General features: G+C 42.7%; 1 protein-coding gene across 6 annotated transcripts in view; it reads left to right on the forward strand.

The window, feature by feature from the left end:
• LOC128341719 (protein bicaudal D homolog 2-like) overlaps positions 1-19,427 on the forward strand; it is a 314,941-nt gene that overhangs the window by 271,617 nt on the left and 23,897 nt on the right. For all 6 annotated transcript variants that reach the window (XM_053288157.1, XM_053288161.1, XM_053288155.1 and 3 more), the window contains 6 exons: positions 6,272-6,418; positions 8,313-8,405; positions 8,863-8,942; positions 9,384-9,414; positions 11,813-11,914; positions 17,964-18,026. In XM_053288157.1, the coding sequence (XP_053144132.1) occupies positions 6,272-6,418; positions 8,313-8,405; positions 8,863-8,942; positions 9,384-9,414; positions 11,813-11,914; positions 17,964-18,026 (516 nt within the window). The remainder of the gene's footprint in view (positions 1-6,271; positions 6,419-8,312; positions 8,406-8,862; positions 8,943-9,383; positions 9,415-11,812; positions 11,915-17,963; positions 18,027-19,427) is intronic.

A 19,427-nucleotide genomic window follows, 5' to 3' on the forward strand; every position in this document is an offset into this window, starting at 1 on the left:
TATGTATAGTTGGGTGAACTAGAGCCACTTTTATTGATAATTATTGCATAACCTGCAGCGAGGCATAACAATTCAGAGTGCAGGTACCCCCACTAAGGGTCAACCTCATAAGGAGGACTGCCCAACCCCGGGCAACGGACTGGTTGTTGGTTCCACCTGGCTGGAATTCAGTCATCATAACAGCCATGGGGTAAAACCCTGCTGAGGGGAGGTCAGGCAGCCCCACCCACCCAGGCCCCAAAACTCTGAGTGTTGGGTGCCACCCTGCCCCAAGTAGGGGCAGATCCCAGCCCAAGGGCCACAAAACCTGCAAGGGCTGTTCCTCGGCTTGCCCGCTCACTGTAAACAGTCCTCCAGTCAGACACCAGTCAAAAACAACATAAACTAATCCACACTCATTGGCAAAGTGACCAATCATGCAAGTGACAACCCTATGGACAGTTTCCGTGAGAAGTAGGTGAAAAAAGGCCTCTCCAAGGCCAATCAGGTGTGACCAAAAAAATTCCTACTTGGCCCCATAAGGTGTTTAATAAGAGGATCCCATATTAAAGGTCTGAATTGAATGAAAGGCAAAATGTTTGATTTGGCCCAGTATGGCAGGTGTTTAGTGCCCCATATGTGAGAGGATCCCATATTCAAGAGCATGTTTGAATATATTTATTACTGAGAAAGCCTCCTCAGTAGCAGCCTGTTCATTATTAGTTATCTTATTCATTGCAAAACAATTGTATCAATAAGTAACTTAGTTTAAAAACTATACCCAACCTTAAGTATGAATACTGTCAGGGTAGCTAACTATAAAAACAGTTCAAACAGAATTTGGTTAAAACAGCACGAATTAAAAAGCACTGCAGATTTAAACCATAGTTGTGGATTTTAAACTCAAATTTAGTTAACATTAAAAAAAGGTCTGGAAGAATAAAAAGGTCTTTGCATGGCACTGAAAAGGCAAAAAAGGAGGTAAGCCTCCCTGGAGGACAGCATTCTGTAAATGGACAACCACAAATGCAAAGGCCCTCCTACCAGTCACCACCCACCTACCTTCATCAAGTGGGAGCATCCGAAGAAGGATTGCTGGTAATTATCTTAATCCGCAGGCAAGTACGTCTGGGAGAAGATGGGTCTCTAGTCCCAAGCCTTATCGTGTGTTCAGGGTGAGCACCTGCACTTTGAGTTGTGTTTGGAAATAGATCAGCAGCTGGTGATGCTATTTCAAAACTGGCTTTCTAAAAGTGCTCTCTAACATGGTTGATAATCATCGCCTGCCTGCCTTCTATCTGAAATTTTCAGTTCATGTGCCCCATAGAGATGCTGTGTGTGTACATGCACATAAATTTAAATGTTACAGTTATAAGACAAACTATTATGAATTATGATCACTGGCTTGCATCCAGATTAAGTTACTTGTGAGTACTCCCATTGAAATTAATAGAAGTGAATTTATCCCACTAATTTCAATAGCACTACTCATGAGTAACTTAATCTGGATGTAAACTGGTGACTCTGATAGAGAGGTTCTCCAATCAGGAGGCAATGAAGCTGTCCTGATCACTCCTCAGTGAGTTGGGAGGTAGAAGGACTGTGAGTACCTCTTTCAAGCCTTTAAAGTACCCTCAGGGATTTGTGTATCGCTGGTTGCGAACCACTGGCATAGAAAACTAAATCCAAAGATAGTTGGACCAGTGACCTTTGGGTAAGGCAGCTGGCGCTCTCCTCTCTCAACACAGATAGCATTTGACACTGTTGCCTTACAGATCTGGTAGTGGCCAGTAGGAAATGGCACTCCAAATGCACATGCTGCCTGCAAAATATTGTGCAGACATTTTCATAAAGGAACTAATTGAAATGGTTTAGCTTCTGCAAGCACTGATTAGATTGAGCACAATAGTGAGAAGATCTCTAGAAAATTCCAGCTATGCGTGTGTTTCGTTTTTGTTTTGTTAAAGGCACTCTGTCTCCTTTCAAAAATATTCTTGAGAAAATAGATTTATTAAATATTATGTAAGTGTTTAATTTTATGCCTCCTCTTTGTCAGAATTTGGCTTGGAGATCTAGTACTGGCTCTCCTCTCTCCCACAACTCCATCTCTCTTTTTTGGTATGGAGTAATTATAGACCATGGGCAGTGTCCAGATTAAATTACTCCTGAGTAGTCCTATTGAAGTAGGTAGTCCTATATAAAAATTCCTGGATAATACTGTTTAGTAACTTAGTCTGGATGCTGCTCGGTGCATTCTCTTAGCCCACTTCTTCCTTCGTCTGGGTGTTCTTTAGAGGAAGTAATTGCAGTTTTCTGCCTTTGTCATCTTGGCTCATAGCCATATTTTATGACTGATTTGAACTTCCCTATTGAGACAAGCTGGTTCCTTTTTGCCATTTTGCAGTTTCAGGCATCAGCTGCTTTTGAAATATCTCTAAATGTTGTTTTAAACTCTTATGTTCAGTTTTTTGTGTTGGTAGTTATATTTTTGTGATGCAGTCACGTAAGCCCAGAGTTGGTTGAAAAGCCAAAGTTGGATAAATTATTGATATCAAATTGGTGAAAAGTATCCAGTCGTATTTTACAAGGAGATGTTCTATGTCTGGTAGTTTGTCAGCCTTTTATTAATGCCTTGGATAAAGGCCAGGTTTGCAGATTCTACAGTATTGGGGGATTGCAGTTTATTAGTTCTTCACATAAAACAAGTTGACAATTAAAAAAAGGAGCAACTATCAGCATTAAGAAAAAACCTGAAGTTAAAAACAATCCTAAAGAATTTTGAAGGTAACACTGTAAGACCAGCTGAAATATTTCAAAGTAGTTTGGAAGCTTTCAAGTTCACCAGAACTCTTTTTCAGATTGGGTGTTGATCAAAAGAAGGAAAGTGGGGAGAGGAGGGAAGAAAAAAATTGGCATGATGAGTAGTTTGTATCCATTTTAAAATTAAGTGCCGGAAGGCAGACTTTATTGGGTTAGAGATCATGCTGGATACAAAATAGATTTCAGATTGCACCAAGGGCTGCTGTGACAAAGAAACATGTTCAGTCTCCCTTTGAAAATATGAAAAACCAGCTATTGTTGGGCTTAATTTATGGCAGGAAGATCTAGGGTGGAATGATCCAGCTATAAGAAACAGTCCCACTTTCAGTTCTCCTTTCTCTCCCCTATAATGTTTAAATAGGTAAAGCAAAAGTGTATATACACACATGATGTGTTCCCACCCCAGCAGCTAATAATGTTGTGTGCAGGTAGGCAGTGCACAATGAGATGTTCTGGCACACATTGTTACCAGGAGAGGTGGATGAACTGAATATGGAATTGTAGGAATGTGCATAAAATGGATTCTGCTTTTTTTTTTTTTAGCTTGAAACAAAACACAGATGGCTGAAATGTTTGGTTGAAACAGCAGTCAAACCAGTTGTTTCAATGGAACAAACCTCAAACTTGAAAACACCCCATTCTCCCCCATGGGTAGCTCCTAGAGACACCAAAATGGGTTGGGTTTTAGGGCATGATGGGTGCTACCTACCACCCAACCCACTTTGGTGTCCCTAGGGCCTACCCATGGGGAACAATGAGGTGTTTCAAGCTGCCCATTGTTCCCTAAGGCCAGAACAAGGTACACCCACAAAGTCTTGCATTACAAGTTGCAATGCATTTTGCAACCTTGCCTTGAACAACCCTGCAAGCACACACAAAAAGGGAATCTGTCCCTTCCAACACAAAACACACATTTCAAACACGGTCCAAAAAAGAATCATTGGCTCAGAATCCACTGCCAGCCACATTGCCGGCTCTGCAGTAACGTCATTGGCACAAGTTGCTCTCTCACACAAAATTTTGACTCCTTACATTACTTAATTCCTTACATTGTTTCCTAGCATTGCAACCACTGCCACAGCAGAACCCTTACTTATCAGCAAGCATAGCCATGAGCTCAGCTAGAGCTCCTTCCTCCCCACAGCCAATGAGGGCACAGTTGCACATGACAGCACTTGATTTGTATGTATGTTCATATGTATTCATCTGTCCATTCATTCACTTATATACTGCCCTTCCTGAACTGGCTCAGGATGGTTTACACTAAAATAAAACATACATAACAATTAAAAAATCAATTAAAAGCATATTACAATTACAATTAAAACTAAACATAAAGCACATTCTTTATCTACCAAGCTACGGACCTGTCCCCTCTAATTTCATAGCAGATAGCCAGCAGTAGAGATGTGCATGAACTGGTCTGCAATGAACACGGGCCAGTTTGATGATTAGATTGCAAACCAAATTTGCCTCCAATAGGCCGGTCCGCTATTGAATTGAGCCCAGTCCATTGTGGATCGGTTTGACCCAGTTCGATGGTCTGAGAGGCTAAGCTTGTAAAAGGGAATCCGGTGAGGATTCTCCTTTATAAGCCTTAGCGGGGAAAAACCTCTAAGGGCAGTTGGGGAGGGGGCATGAGAGGGCACCTTTAAAAGTAGGTGCTTACTGATCCTTTGGCACCAGCTCCTCGGAACCTTGGTGCTTCCCCCAGCAGCCCAGTGCCATGGTTCAACTGCCAGCAGCCCGGTGGCGTAGTTTCAGTGCGGTTCTGAGCACAGAGACCACACAAATTTGGGCATTTGTGGAGGCCAGAAACATGCCACAGGGTTGCTGGGGTGAGTGCTGGGGTTTCAAGAAGCCCTCACTTCCTGAGGATCAGTAAGCGCCCACATTTAAAGGTGCCCTCTCGCCTCCCGCCACCCCAGCTTCCTTTAGAAGCCTTTTAAAGGCAGATTTCTCCTTTGTTTGTATTGGGGCATCCTCACTGGATTCCCCTTTGCAAGCATAGGCCCTCGGACCTCCAAACCGGATTAGGAACATAGGAAGCTTCCATATACTGAGTCAGACCATTGGGGTATCTAGCTCAGTATTGTCTTCACAGACTGGCAGTGGCTTCTCCAAGGTTGCAGACAGGAGTCTCTCTCAGCCCGATCTTGGAGATGCCAGGGAGGGAACTTGAAACCTCCTCTTCTCAGAGTGGCTCCATCCCCTAAGGGGAATATCTTACAGTGCTTACACTTCTAGTCTCCCTTTCATATGCAACCAAGGCGGACTCTGCTTAGCTAAGGGGACAAGTCATGTTTGCGACCACAAGACCAGCTACCACAAGAACTGGGTTGATTGAATAGATTGGACAAGTCAGCCGGTTCAACCAAATTGGTTTGTGGACTAGCAGTTCGGTTCGAATTCGGTACAAATTAGAACCGAACTGCGAAAATCGGTTCATTCACACCCTAGGCAGCAGTCCAGTGATTCAGAGACCAGTGTTCCCTCTAAGGTGCACAATTTTGAACACAATTTTTTTATGTTTGCTCAGTTAATTTTAGTTCCTGCTCAAGTTGAATCAGGAAGGCCCCATTCTGAATGCATGTGCATACAGACAGTCTTGATATTGCCACCCTGAACAAAACTCATTCTGCACACAGATGAAAAAAAACACTAGAGGAAAACTGCCAGGGACTGCTGTGTACTTCCAGTGTACTTCCATGCTCTGTGCAAGCATGGGCTGCTCTCTGCACTTCAGTGCCAAGGAAAGCTTCAAGTGTTAATTGAGGAAGACTACATAAACCTTTGCTGTAATATGACTGTGTATGGAACTTACACAGCATTAAATATGAACACCAGATTTCCATGAAGTGTCTGCCTTTAGCTTTCAACAATTATTCGCCCTTGACCAAGAGCTGTGAAATTTTTCTTTAAGAATCCTTTGCAGTTCTTTGCAATCAAGTTGCCGAGTTCTTGGCTGTTGGAGACATTTTGTGATTTTGTGTACATGAAATGATCCAGTGTTGCTTAATAAGACATACCAGAAGGCTGAGAAAACCGGAAACAAAAGTTATATTTTTAAAATGCATGCTTAAGTGATTAACATTATTTTCCCTAATAAAATTAACTAATTTGAATTATTTTTAATTCTAATGACCAACATTTTTTCCAGTGTAATGCAGACAGACACTTGCTGGGGACTCCTAAGGAACTGTTGGTAGTCTTGTGCAAAAGCACAGATATTTAAATTAGCACGCCTGCACTTTGGAAGTGCTTCTTACACTGGAAATAATGTGCTACTTTAAGTTTCCTCACTCTTGTGCAAAACCGCCAGTGCTTCCTTAGGAGCCTATAGCAGTGCAGGTGGCTCAGAATTGCCCATGTTACACTGTGAAACATGTGGGCTAGTGTGTTTACAATAAAGTAATAGACAAAGACTAGCTGGTAGCTGAGTTGATTTTTCCCCCCTTTTTCGTGCTTGTAGGAAAAGATGCACAAGCTGTTAGAAGTATATGAACGGCTTGGGGGAGAAGAAGATATTGTTAACCCAGCCAATGAATTGATTAAAGAAGGGCATATTCAGAAACTGTCAGCAAAGAATGGCACAGCTCAGGACAGGTATCTATTTCTGGTGAGTCATTTAGTTTCTTTGGAGTACAGAGTTTTCCTGCTCTGTAGACACACAGTCTCCTTTGATCAGATTCCTCCTAGGAAAAACTGCTCTGTGTCCAGGCCACTTCTACTCCTCTTGCACAAGCATCTTTGTTTTATTTCATTTTATATCAGTCACAGCACTGCTTTTAAAAGTGGCTTTTGGTTTTGGCTAAGTAAAGTAAAGTGTGCCATCAAGTCGATTTTGACTTCTGGCGCCCACAGAGCCCTGTGGTTTTCTTTGGTGTAATACAGGAGGGGTTTACCATTGCCTCCTCCCTCACAGTGTGAGATGATGCCTTTCAGCATCTTCCTATATCACTGCTGCCTGATGTAGTACCAGCGGGGATTCAAACCGGCAACCTTCTGCTTGTTAGTCAAGCATTTCCCCACTGCGCCATTTAAGGTACTGTATACTAAACAGTCCACACAGATATTACTTAATTTAGCACATTGCCATCCACTTACGCATAATCCTAAATTATTATTAAAATAATTTCAAAAGTTGCCTGGAGAGAAAATCTATCATTGTTTGCAAGAATTAATTGTACCAGGAGCAAAATAACAACATCTCCTCCTCCTTTATGGGAATCTAACCATTAGTTGTTGATCTTGGCATGGTTCTGTGGATGTATTAATTTCCATTTGTAGTTTCTGTTTGTTGAGCATCTACAAATCTTTGCATTCTCATAGTTATCCGAGTAATGGTATAATTTCTATTGGAAAACACTCTTGTGCATTTTTTTCTCTTATAGTGTGATTTTTTGTGTGTGCAAATAGCAGTAGATATTATGGGCATAGCTATAGGTTCGAAATCTTTCCCCACAGCTCCTTCTTTCACTCCTCTTTCTGGATACCAAATTGCAGGCAGACTCTCTGGTTACACAATATTTTTTAAAAAATATTAGTGATTGTGTGCATGCTTATGTCATGTTGGTTGGGAGGCATGTGCCATATGTGCTGCACATAGCAGTTTATGCATGTGTGTGGAAAAATGTGAATGTAACCTTTAAATGAATGCAGTGAGGAGACCCAGTTAGGAGATGCAGTCACACAAGCAAACAGAAGAAGAGACAGATTTACTGAGTATCGTAACTTGGATAAATGTGGTTAGTAGGGAGGTGGCTAGATATGTGGCTTTTAACACAATGGACAAGCCTCTTTAATAGGACTTTGCTGTAATGCTTGTGGACAGCATGCTCTACAGTGGTCAGGGAAGAAGGAGAGGAGGAGAGAATGCCAGTACCTCCATTCATGGCTACTGGTCCTGATGGCTATATGCTACTTCCAGGTTCAGAGGCAAGATGCCTGTGAATACCAGTTGCAGGCACACAATGGCAGGAGAAGGAGCCCCTTCCTTGGGGCTTTTCAGAAGCTTCTAGTGGGCCACTGTAGGAAGTAGGGTGCTAGACTAGATATCTCAGGCCTGATCCAGCAAAGCTGCTCTTAAGTGTCTATGTAATGTGTCCAGAAAGCACTTACAGCAATTCTGTTTTTACTGGTCAAGATAAAACTCCAATTGTTCAAGAGAGGTCAAGCCTATAGGCTGTAAGTAATGGAATATTGAAGGTTTCAGAGTAAAATGATGTGTTTCCTCATTTCCTCATCATTATTAGTTCTAGAAAAAGTCCAGAAACACAGAATCCTCCTCACCATAAAGAAAACAGATATCTTAAACAAATAACCCACTCAAAATGGTGCCAGCAAATCAATTGTATATCGTTTCTGTTCTAGAGTACTTGAAGAAACGAGTCACACTGTGCCGTTTAATGTAACTACATGTTGTAGAGAGTCGTAGACCATGATACTTTGTGGCTAAAAAATGAACTGACTTCATTCCACATTTTATAATAAGCATTTTCTGTTCATTACAGTTTAATAGCATGGTGCTGTACTGTGTGCCAAAACTAAGGCTAATAGGACAGAAGTTCAGTGTTCGAGAAAAGATTGATATTGCAGGATTACAGGTTTGTGTCTTGTTTTCTTGCTTTTATGCTCATGTGTGTTTATTCTGGGATTCAACAGTCTTGTCATAGAAGCTCTCCTATCTGAGAAGCAAGTGCTTGGCCATTCCCAAGATGTAAGCATTCCCAAGATGTAAGCAAAACCAGGCAAGGAGGCAGAATATGTTGTTGTTTGTTGTAGGCAGAAGTGTAGAAAACAAAGGGAGTATGGTATGCTTTAAGAGAGGACAACAATGTAAAAGAAATTAAATTAAGCAACCAAACCCTTATCAGTTCCTCCTGCAACTCCATCTTGGCCAGTGGAAAGACGATGAGCGGTCTATATTAACACTAGCTTGAGTTATAGGAGAAAAGTAAGTGGTTCACTTCTTTTTCTACTGTTTTTCATTTAGAGAATGTGATGTTTTATTTGGGAGTCATAAAAATTACTGGATGTCAATATATTTACTCTACTTTCCAGGTCCAGGAAATTATCAAGCAAAATGTGGCTCATACATTCTCTATAACAGGAAAAAAAAGATCCTTGGAGCTACAAGCAAGGTACAGATTTCCCCCACTACATATATGCATTTATTTTGATTAAGAAGAATTAGACCGTAGGACCAATAAGTAAAATAATTTATTGCACAAATTATATTATTTTGTATCATGTAGTGAAAAAGAACAAAGAAGGTTTGCTTTAGAATAAGTGGCACATACAATTCCAAAAATAATTCATTTTCATAATTTACCATGGAGATCAATGCAACCTACCTCACAGGGTTGTTGTGAGGATAAAAATAAGCATGTACCCCAGTCTGTGCTCCTCAGAGGAAGAGTGGGATAGAAATATAATAAATAAAAGAAATAAATAAACAGGTGATATTTGCTTATATTTTGTATGTCAAAGTTAAAATTGCTGCTGGTTACAGTACAGTAAATATGCCCCTGTCTGTGAAATTGCAGAAAGCAAATATATATCTCTGTGCTCTCATTTTATAGGACAGAAGAAGAGAAGAAAGAATGGATTCAGGTTAATATAAATCTGTTTACTGAGCTAATTTTGCTTACTAAATCAAACCCATCCCATTTTCCATGTTCTATTACAAATTATAATTAAAATAAAAATCACAGTTATGAAAATTAAGCATATATATAATCCTGCATATATGAAATAGAAAGTTGATTTCTGGGGACTTGAACACAGTGATTGTTTCTGTGTCTTGGCAGAAGACACATGAACATATACTTCTATTACTACTACTACTACTAGAACGAATAATAATAATATTTATACTAGCCGACCCCGCTCAGAGCATCTGTGCACTCTTTGGGGCCGGTGGTTATCTGTCACCACTCCCCCTTCTGCCCCAGTCTCCACTTCCAGGCCCAGTCACCTATTCTCCCCATCGCCACTTCTGCCTCCCCTTTCTCTCCCTCCCCTGCTCCTGGGCCTTGCCTCCGCGGCTGGGCTGGGCCGGGCCCGCTGCTGCCTCTGGCCTCTGCAACCAGGCCTGCAGCTGCTGCGGCAACCAAACCTCCTGGGTGCGCTTCAGCCAATCAGGCTCGTCTGAAGCCCAGCCAATCAGCTGGGTGCTGGGACTCAGATTCCAAGGCACACCCAGGAGAATTATATAGATAGACAAGTGAATTTTGGCCCGTTGAATAACGGGCGCTAGTAACGGTGCTCCTGGCCCCCCGCCGCCATTCCCCCTCCCTCCGCCGTTCCCCCCTACCTTTAAGGGCCAAATCGGCCCAGGCACTTGCCCCCGCCAGGCCGGGGAGACGGAGACCGGGGGCGGAGCGGAGGCCATGTAACTTTAAAAAAAAATTTTACTCCCGCAGCCGCCGACGACGACCGCCCACCCTCCCTCCCAGCTGCCGAGTCCCCCTTACCCTGGCCGACTGCTGTCGGCCGAAGACTGCCCTCAATTTAAGAGGCAGAGAGGAGCTCGCAAGCAGAGCTCCTCTCTGTGCAAAGCCTCTTGCCGAAGTGCCGCTTTGGGCGCAAGGGACGCAAGCGCCCAAAGCGGCAGTTCGGTAAGAGGCTTTGCACAGAGAGGAGCTCTGCTTGCGAGCTCCTCTCTGCCTCTTAAATTGAGGGCTGTCTTCGGCCGACAGCAGTCGGCCAGGGTAAGGGGGACTCGGCAGCTGGGAGGGAGGGTGGGCGGTCGGCGGCGGCGGCCGCGGGAGTAAATTTTTTTTTAAGGTTACATGGCCTCCGCCCCCGGCCTCCATCTATTTTGGCCGAGGTGGCGGCTCCGCCGCCGCCTCGGTCACTTTCCCGCCGCCTCCTCTCCAGCTTCTTCGGGGCGGCCACTTCTGGCCGCCCAAGATGGCTGCCGGGTGCCGGCAAGCGTGTCTCCCTTGCCCTGTTCTGCGCCTGCGCTTCGCGCAGGCGCAGAACAGGGCAGGGAGGCACGGACACCAAGTGTTTTATTAGAGAGGATTCCTCTCCTGTACAATCAAGAACATCTTCTGACCAGTAACAGTTGCATTCAAACTGACCTTAACCATCATAGGCTCCTCCTCCTTATCTGCATAGGGAATCCCCACTGCCCAATCACCACAGTGCCACAGGCTCCTCCACCCTATCTACATATGGAATCCCCACTGCCCAATCACCATGGTGCTTCTGCTCTCACAGGCTCCTTCTCCCTATCTGCATATGGAATCCCCACTGCCCAATCAGGTGCTTCTGCTTGCAAACTCTGTCAGCCAATTGCCTCCTTTGTACCATGTCCCCACACATGGCCCGTCTTGGAGAATTAATAATATAGATACCGCTCTTCAACCAAAGTTCACAAAGCAGTTTACATAGAAAAATAAATAATACATAAATAAGATGGATCCCTGTCCCCAAAGGGCTCACAATCTAAAAAGAAAAATATGGTAGACACCAGCAACAGCCACTGGAGGGATGCTGTGCTGGGATTGGATAGGGCCAGTTGCTCTCACCCTGCTAAATATAAGAGAATCGCCACTTTAAAAGGTGTTCTTTGCTCAGTTAATAAGGTTTAAATATTTTCCTTCTACTGAGTCCATTTGGCTCACCATTGTTTACAGTGACTTGCAGTAGGTTAGTGTAAACAGTACTGCTCTCCAGGTTTTCATACGGCGTCTTTCTCAGCTGTATCTGGTGATGCCAGGGATTGAACCTAGAAGCTTCTGCATGTAAAGCATGTGCTCTTCCACTGAACTATAGCCTCATCCCAACTTGAAATGGATTTACTCAGCAGTGTGGTTCTGTTTCTACAGAACATGCTAGTTTCACAGACACAACTTTCATGCATCATAGTTGAACATTTTTGAGATATCTGTACCTGATACTTTTTGAAGATTTGGTCTAAACAGGATTTTACTTTTTTAAAAGCCCTCTTATAAACTAATTTTATTTATATGCTGTTTTCCCCTTTGGCATTTTATTCCAGGTTATTCAAGCAACAATTGAAAAACATAAACAGAATAGTGAAACATTTAGGGCTTTCAATAACTCTTTCTCTCAAGAAGACGAACATCTCCCTGATTCATCAGTAAGTGCCAAGTGATACTTATCCATATGAATTTTGCTATAATATTGATTGATTGATTGATTGATTGCATTTATATATTACCTGGTATTAAAAAAATCTCTAGGCAATTTATAGAATTAAAACATAAAACATAACACATTTAAAATTCATAAAAAGATAAAATCATAATAGATAAAAACACATTATTAACACATTAAAATTTTGCCTGGGAAAACAGGTATGTCTTCAGGCCTGGGAAAACAGGTATGTCTTCAGGGTCTTCCTAAAGAAAGAGATACTCTTATTTCAGCATGGTGTGTGTTCCAAAGCCCCGGGGCAGCCACAGAAAAGGCCCGGTCCCGAGTTGGCACCAAACAAATTTGCGGCAACTGTAACTGGACCTCTCCAGATGATCTTAGTAGGCGACAGGGTTCACGACAGAGAGGACGCTCTCTTAAATACCCTGGACCTAAGTCATTAAAGGCTTTATAGGTCATAACTAGCACTTTGTATTTCGTTCGGAAACATATCTGCAGCCAGTGCAGTTCTCTTAGAATTGGTGTTATATGGTCCCTTCAGGTGAACCCAGAGCCTAGTCTGGCTGCCGCAATCTGTACCAATTGTAGTTTCCAAACTACCTACAAAGGCAGCCCCACATAGAATGCATTACAGTAGTCAAGCCTAGAGATTACCAGCATATGTACCACCATTTTAAGGTCACTAGTCTCGTCAGCCGAAGCTGATAAAAAGCACTCCTGACCACAGCCTCAACCTCAGAGACCAGGGAGAGTTTAGGATCCAGGAGCACTCCCAGACTACAAACCTGATCTTTTAGGGGGAGTGAAACCCCACCCAGAACAGGCAGATCTAAACCTGACCCCCTACAGACAGTACCTCCATTTTGTTTGGATTCACCTTCAGTCTGTTATCCCTCACCCAGCCCAATATCGCCTCCAGGCAGGCGCTTGGGGGGGTGGGCGGGGTCATGCCATTTCCTGATCAAGTTGGTATAGAGAAATAGATCTGGGTGTCATCAGCATATTGATAGCATCCCAGACCAAACTTCCTGACGATCTCTCCCAGCGGTTTCATATAGATGTTAAAAAGCATTGGAGAGAATATGAAGCCTTGTGGAACCCCATACTTTAGCTTTCGCTTTTCAGAGCAATAGTCTCCATGTGACACCATCTGGAATCTGCAATAGAGGTAGGAATGGAACCACTGTAAAACAGTGCCATCCAATCCCACCACCTTCAGGCGACCCAGCAGGGTACCATGGTCAATGGTATTGAAAGCTGCTGAGAGATCCAAAAGGATCAGCAGAGTCACACTCCCTCTGTCAATCGCCAGTTGAAGATCATCTATCAGGCCGACCAATGCAGTCTCAACCCCTTAGCCTACCTGAAAGCCAGTCTGGAAAGGATCTAAATAATCTGTGTCATCCAAAACTGCCTGGAGCTGAGAAGCAACCCCTTGCTTAGTCACCTTGCCCAACCAAAGAAGATTAGAGACAGGTTTGTAATTAGCTAACTCTGAGAGATCCAAAGCAGGTTTCTTCAAATAAGATCTAATAATAGCCTTCCCTCCAAGGGGGACACCAAGGGGGATGTCCCTCCAAGGGGGACATCCTTCCCTCCCTCAGCAAAGCATTTATGATATTTACCAGACCCTCTCTGATAATATGATTATCAGATGAAATAAGACAAGTTGGGCAAGGGTCAAGAGAGCAGGTGGTGTGGTGTACAGTCCGAAGCAGTTTTTCCATGTCTTCAGAAGTAACAAACCGAAAATGATCCAATTCAGTTCCACAAGAGGGGTTGCTGGGCACCTCTATGATAGACGCTGCAGTAACTGTGGAGTCTAGTTCAGCACAAATACAAGATACTTTATCTGCAAAAAAAAAGTTGTTAAAAACATCATAGCGAGTGACAGATGGTTCCAAATTCAAGGCAGAGGGGGCATGAACTAGCTCCTTCACAGGCCTAGACAACTCAGCAGGGTGTGAATTTGCAGAAGCAATGTTGCACACTCTCTGCAGTCAACTTAAATTTGCTGCATTTTAAAAAAATCTATAGCTCCTGCTTTTGACTGTCTTGATGCACCCATGTATCAAATGCCTTCCAAACTAGACCCTCTTGTCTGGCCTATAAATTCTCATGAGTAATCAAGCACAGATGGATATAGGTGATAATGATTTCCAGTTGATTTTGAAGAGCAAGGATCGTTCAACAGCTAGTTTACTGTTAAGAGACACCACATGTTCTGTAATAGATATGATCCCTAACCTACCAGCATTTTAAATATGATTTATTTATTTTTATTTATTTCACATATTTTTATACTGCCCCAAAATTTACATTTCTGGGCAGTTTACAACAAAGCAAAATAAATGAGAATAGAAAAGGTTAAAACTTTAGTTCAAACAAAATAAATAACAGAAAAAAGTTAAAATATAACAATAATTTAAAATTTTAAAACAATGTTAAAACGATTAAAACAATTTTTAATTAAAAGCCTGGGTGAGCAGATGTGTCTTTAAAGACTTGTTAAAAGTTGTCAGAGATGGGGAGGCTCTTATTTCAGCACGGAGCGTATTCCAAAGCTTCGGGGCAGCAGTGGTTTTATATTATGGTTTTATATTATAGGAACATAGGAAGCTGCCATATACTGAGTCAGACCACTGGGGTATCTAGCTCAGTATTGTCTTCACAGACTGGCAGCAGCTTCTCCAAGGCTGCGGGCAGGACTCTCTCTCAGCCCTATTGTGGAGAAGCCAGGGAGGGAACTTGAAACCTTATACTCTTCCCAGAGCGGCTTCATCCCCTGAGGGGAATATCTTGCAGTGCTCACACATCAAGTCTCCCATCCAAATGCAACCAGGGCAGACCCTACTTAGCTATGGGGACAAGTCATGCTTGCTACCACAAGACCAGCTCTCCTCTCCTTATAGTGATGGTTTTATATTAAGTTAGAACCAAAATGTTACAATCTCATAGGCAGATGTGCAGTATTGTGTGTGTCAGCCATGCCAGTGTGATATAGTGGCTTGTTTGTTTGTTTGTTTGTTTGTTTGTTTGTTTGTTTGTATACCGCCCTTCCAAAATGGCTCAGGGCAGTTTACAATTAAAACAGACCACTAAAACAGTAAAGAGCTAAAACAAATTAAAAACAGTAGAACAATTAACAATTTTAAAACATTTTTAAAAAACAATTAAACAATTACAGTGATTAAAAGCCCTGAAATCAGGTTAGAATATTAAAACCAATTTAAAAACCCTGGAAAGCCAGGCCAAACAAATACGTTTTAAGGGCTCTCCTGAAGGCTAATAGAGAATTCAAATTGCAGATTTCCGCAGGGAGCACATGCCACAGCCCCGGAGCAGCTATAGAGAAGGCCCGCCTCTGAGTCGCCACCAGACGAGCTGGTGGTAACTGGAGACGAACCTCCTCAGATATCCTTAATGTGCAGTGGGGATCACGCAGAAGAAGGCGCTCTCTAAGGTAACTCAGGCCTAAGCTGTTCAGGGCTTTAAAGGTAATAACCACCACTTTGTATTTTGCCCGGAAACATATCGGCAGCCAGTGCAATTGTTTCAAAATAGGCGTAATATGGTCTCTCCAGGTTACCCCAGTGACCAGTCTGGCTGCTGCATTCTGAACTAATTGAAGTTTCTGAACTACATATAAAGGCAGCCCCTCATAGAGCTCATTGCAATAGTCAAGCTGGGAGGTCACCAGCTGGTGCACCACTGTATTCAGGTCATCCTCCTCAAGGAATGGGTGCAGCTGTTGAATCAGCCGGAGCTGATAGAAAGCACTCCTGGCCATGGGCTCCACCTTAGATACCAGGGTGAGGCCTGGGTCCAGGAGTACTCTCAAGCTTGCGCACCTGCTCCTTCTAGGGGAGTGTAACCCCACCCAGCACAGGAAGATCTAACTCACCCCTCAGATTCTGAGTCTCCACAATGAGCACCTTCATCTTGCTTGGATTCAGCTTCAATTTGTTATCCCTCATCCAGCCCATTACTGCCTGTAGGCAGGCATTTAGAGAATGAGTGCCATTTCCTGTAGAAGGGAGGGAGAAGTAGATGTGGGTGTCATCAGCATACTGATAACACCCAGCACCAAATCTCCTGATGACCTCACCCAGCGGTTTCATGTAGATATTGAAAAGCATTGGTGACAGAATGGAGCCATGAGGGACTCCATATAACAGCTCCTGCTTTGAGGAGCGACTGTCACCAAGCTCTACCATCTGGGATCTACCTGAGAGATAGGAACGGAACCACTGCAGAGCGTGCCCCCTATTCCTAACTCCCCCAGGCGACCCAGAAGTATACCATGGTTGATGGTATCGAATGCTGCCGAGAGATCCAAGAGGACCAACAGAGTCACACTCCCACTGTCGATTCCCTGGTAAAGGTCATCCATCAATAAATAATGAAACACCAAAAGTAAAACAAACTAGCAGTTTGATGAAAAGACAAGCTAAATAAAACTGATTAAAACAGGAAACCCGGCTAAAATGGTTAAAAGATCCTGACAAGTCTCTCTTCTAGAGAAGCACTTTAAATTTTGGTTTTGGTTCCAGTTAAAACCAATTTTAAAATGTTTATCTAAAAAAGGAGATTTGTCAGGTTCCTTTTAAAACCACAGTAGTGCCTGATGAGCATGTCTAGTTCTGCAAGCAGTATGCTACAGCTCAAGGTGGCTTACAACAAAACAATTAGAAAACATCAAGCAGCAACAACAATTTTAAACCACATACAAACAATACATGGTCAATTAAAAACCATTTCCAGGCCACAGAAGAAAGAACAAACACATCAATCCTCAAGTAGATCAACAGCCCTGTGAAACCAAATGGGATAGAGTTAGATCATAAAGGACAGAGTTAGAACTCATTGGGGAGGAAGTTCCAAAGTCTGGAAGCTATCGTAGAGAAAGCCCTATTCCAAGTTCTCCTCAACAGTTATTTAAATGCAAACAGAAGCACCATCTTCGGCTGATCTCAGTGGTCAGATAGGACTATGTGGGAGAAGACAATAGTGGATCAATAGTAGTGGGGACACCAGGGGCAAAGCCTTGTACTGAGGCCCCCAAATAGTACACTGGATACCTTGGCCTTCCAGACTTAACAGTGAGTGATTGATTGATGGTGGCAGTTCCTCCGAGCATTGAATGGGAAATTTCTGCAGTGGCACTTTCTACCTGTCCCACTCTGGCGGGAGAGAGAAAAGCTGCCATTGCTGAATTCAGTAGTACAGCTCCTTCTCCCATCCTCCCCACCAATCAAAGCGCTTTCTCCCAAAGGCTCCTGTATCTGTGCCATAGGTCAGTGGGGAAAGTGGGAAAGAGTAGTCACCATGTGAGTCTCTTGGCCAAGAGACCCACTTAACATTTGCTACTTCTTTCATACTGGACAATTTTAACATCCCCTATAGCTCCACAGTAACAAAGGCACCTCTGGGGACACTTCCTTTTGGAGAAGGGAATGTAAAATTGACTAGGTGGGTGGATCCTTTTGGTGTGGGCCCCTAGCCAGCTCCTGACCCAACACTGCCCCTGCTGGGTTCCTGGAAATGGATAAGCCTACAGTAAATACTACTGTGGTGTAACATGCTCCACAAAAGTAGCTGCACAAAACCTTCATTGCTACATTTTCCGCAATTGACACAACTCATAGTCTGTCCCAGTTTCTGCTATAGTGTTACCATATGGTGTTACTATGGAGTAACACCCAGCTTTCTGCAATGGTGTTATCTACTGATAGTGTCTGGTGACTGCTTGACTAGTATTGCCCATCTTGAGTCAGCTCACTGGGGCACTACTGTTATGCATCAGGCACTATGATGATGCACAGACACAGCAATGTGACCCTTCCCAAATGTTCTTTGGCCAGTATAAAGGCTTGTATAAAGGCTTTAATAATCTCATATGTGTTTCTAACTTCAAAATGCTCTTCTCTTCGAAGTAATTATTATAGAGAACTCTTGAATGTAATCTTGGGAGCAAAGTGATTTCTCATGGCTTTCCCTTTCCATCCTACCCCACCCCTCAACACACACAGCTAGCAAGCACCAGTTCTGTGGAATCTATGCCAGGGACAGATGGCAGCACCATAACTGGAGGGGTAAGCAATTGTCAGATTAATGCCTCATTAAAGCAATGTTAAAATGTTTTGTTTTGTAGAGAGAGAGAAAATCCATCACAGATACTTTTATGCACTGGCTTATAGTTTATCTTTCATTTTTAGTTGCTTAAACTTTAACTGTTGTTGAAAGTTACTTTTGCTTTTTTTCTGGTGCAGTGTTAGAACATTTACCTCACTTGTAAAATATGATTGGCTATGTTGGCTAGGTTGACTGTTCTTCCTTTCAATGCCATTGGACAAGAAATTATTATTGCTAGCTGCATATTTCAAGGCTACAGGACTTCTAAAATCAATGCAGAAATAAAGTACTACTACTGGGCATATCTGCTTCTGTACTTCCTTGAGCTTAATTGAACTATATGGAAAGAGATGCTTGGCTATGCTTTGATTTACTAGAAAACTTTTGATTTGTTTTGTGTCTGAATCTGTCTCCCCGAATCACCCAAGATTAGATTTGGATAGGATTCAATTTGATTCAGATCAATTTGGACCACTTGCAAAGGTCCTAGGGGCACCAAATTTAGATAGTGGGTAGGTCCCCATGTGTGCCACCTACCACACAGATTTCAAGGCAGTGGGGCACTTGGTTGATGTTTAGTTTTTACTGATTTTTCTGTCATAGGGAATAAGGGGGATTCGAAGTCGCCATATCCTAACCCTAACATCGATCCTCAGCTTTCATTCCCACTGCCTTGGGCGGGGGTGGGTGGGTGTAGTTGGCACATGGCAGTTGACAGTTGTCCAAAGACAGTCAAAATGAATAGAAGAAATGAAATGAAGGTGTGTACTGAATCCTCATAGAGATTCATTGAGGAAAAGTTATACACCAAAGAATCCAAACACTTGAAAAATAGTAACCGCACATTTTGCTCTATAATTCCACTTCTACTTCCTGTGTATGCACCTCCTGGTCACTTACTCCTCCCTCAGAGGCCCAGGGACATTTGTTTCATCTTGTTTAGTTATACCTGTGCCCCTGGGTCACATCCTGTCTGAGAGAGGATCAAGAATGGCTTATATAAGATGACGCTAACCATCTACATTTTTTCAAGTACTGGTATGAAATATATACTATAAAACCTTCTTCTTGATTAACTGAATAATAATATACTGTTGATTAAATAGTAATTTAATTGACTATTAATTTGATTAAACATTGCAGGCCTACTTACACTATCTGGATACAGCACAGAGTGATTTGTTTGAAGAAGTTATTCATTCAGCATGCGTTTATCTTCCCAGCATTTCTATGTTGATTATTATTAGTTAGTATGGACAATCATGGACATTAATTTTTGGCATCATTTTGTTATTATTCATTCACATATTTTTTCTGATATGTGTTTATAGGGGTATTGTTCATTTTTCATTGGTTACTAT

The sequence above is a fragment of the Hemicordylus capensis genome, chromosome 2 (assembly GCF_027244095.1).
Source record: "Hemicordylus capensis ecotype Gifberg chromosome 2, rHemCap1.1.pri, whole genome shotgun sequence".
In the NCBI taxonomy this organism is placed as follows: domain Eukaryota; kingdom Metazoa; phylum Chordata; class Lepidosauria; order Squamata; family Cordylidae; genus Hemicordylus; species Hemicordylus capensis.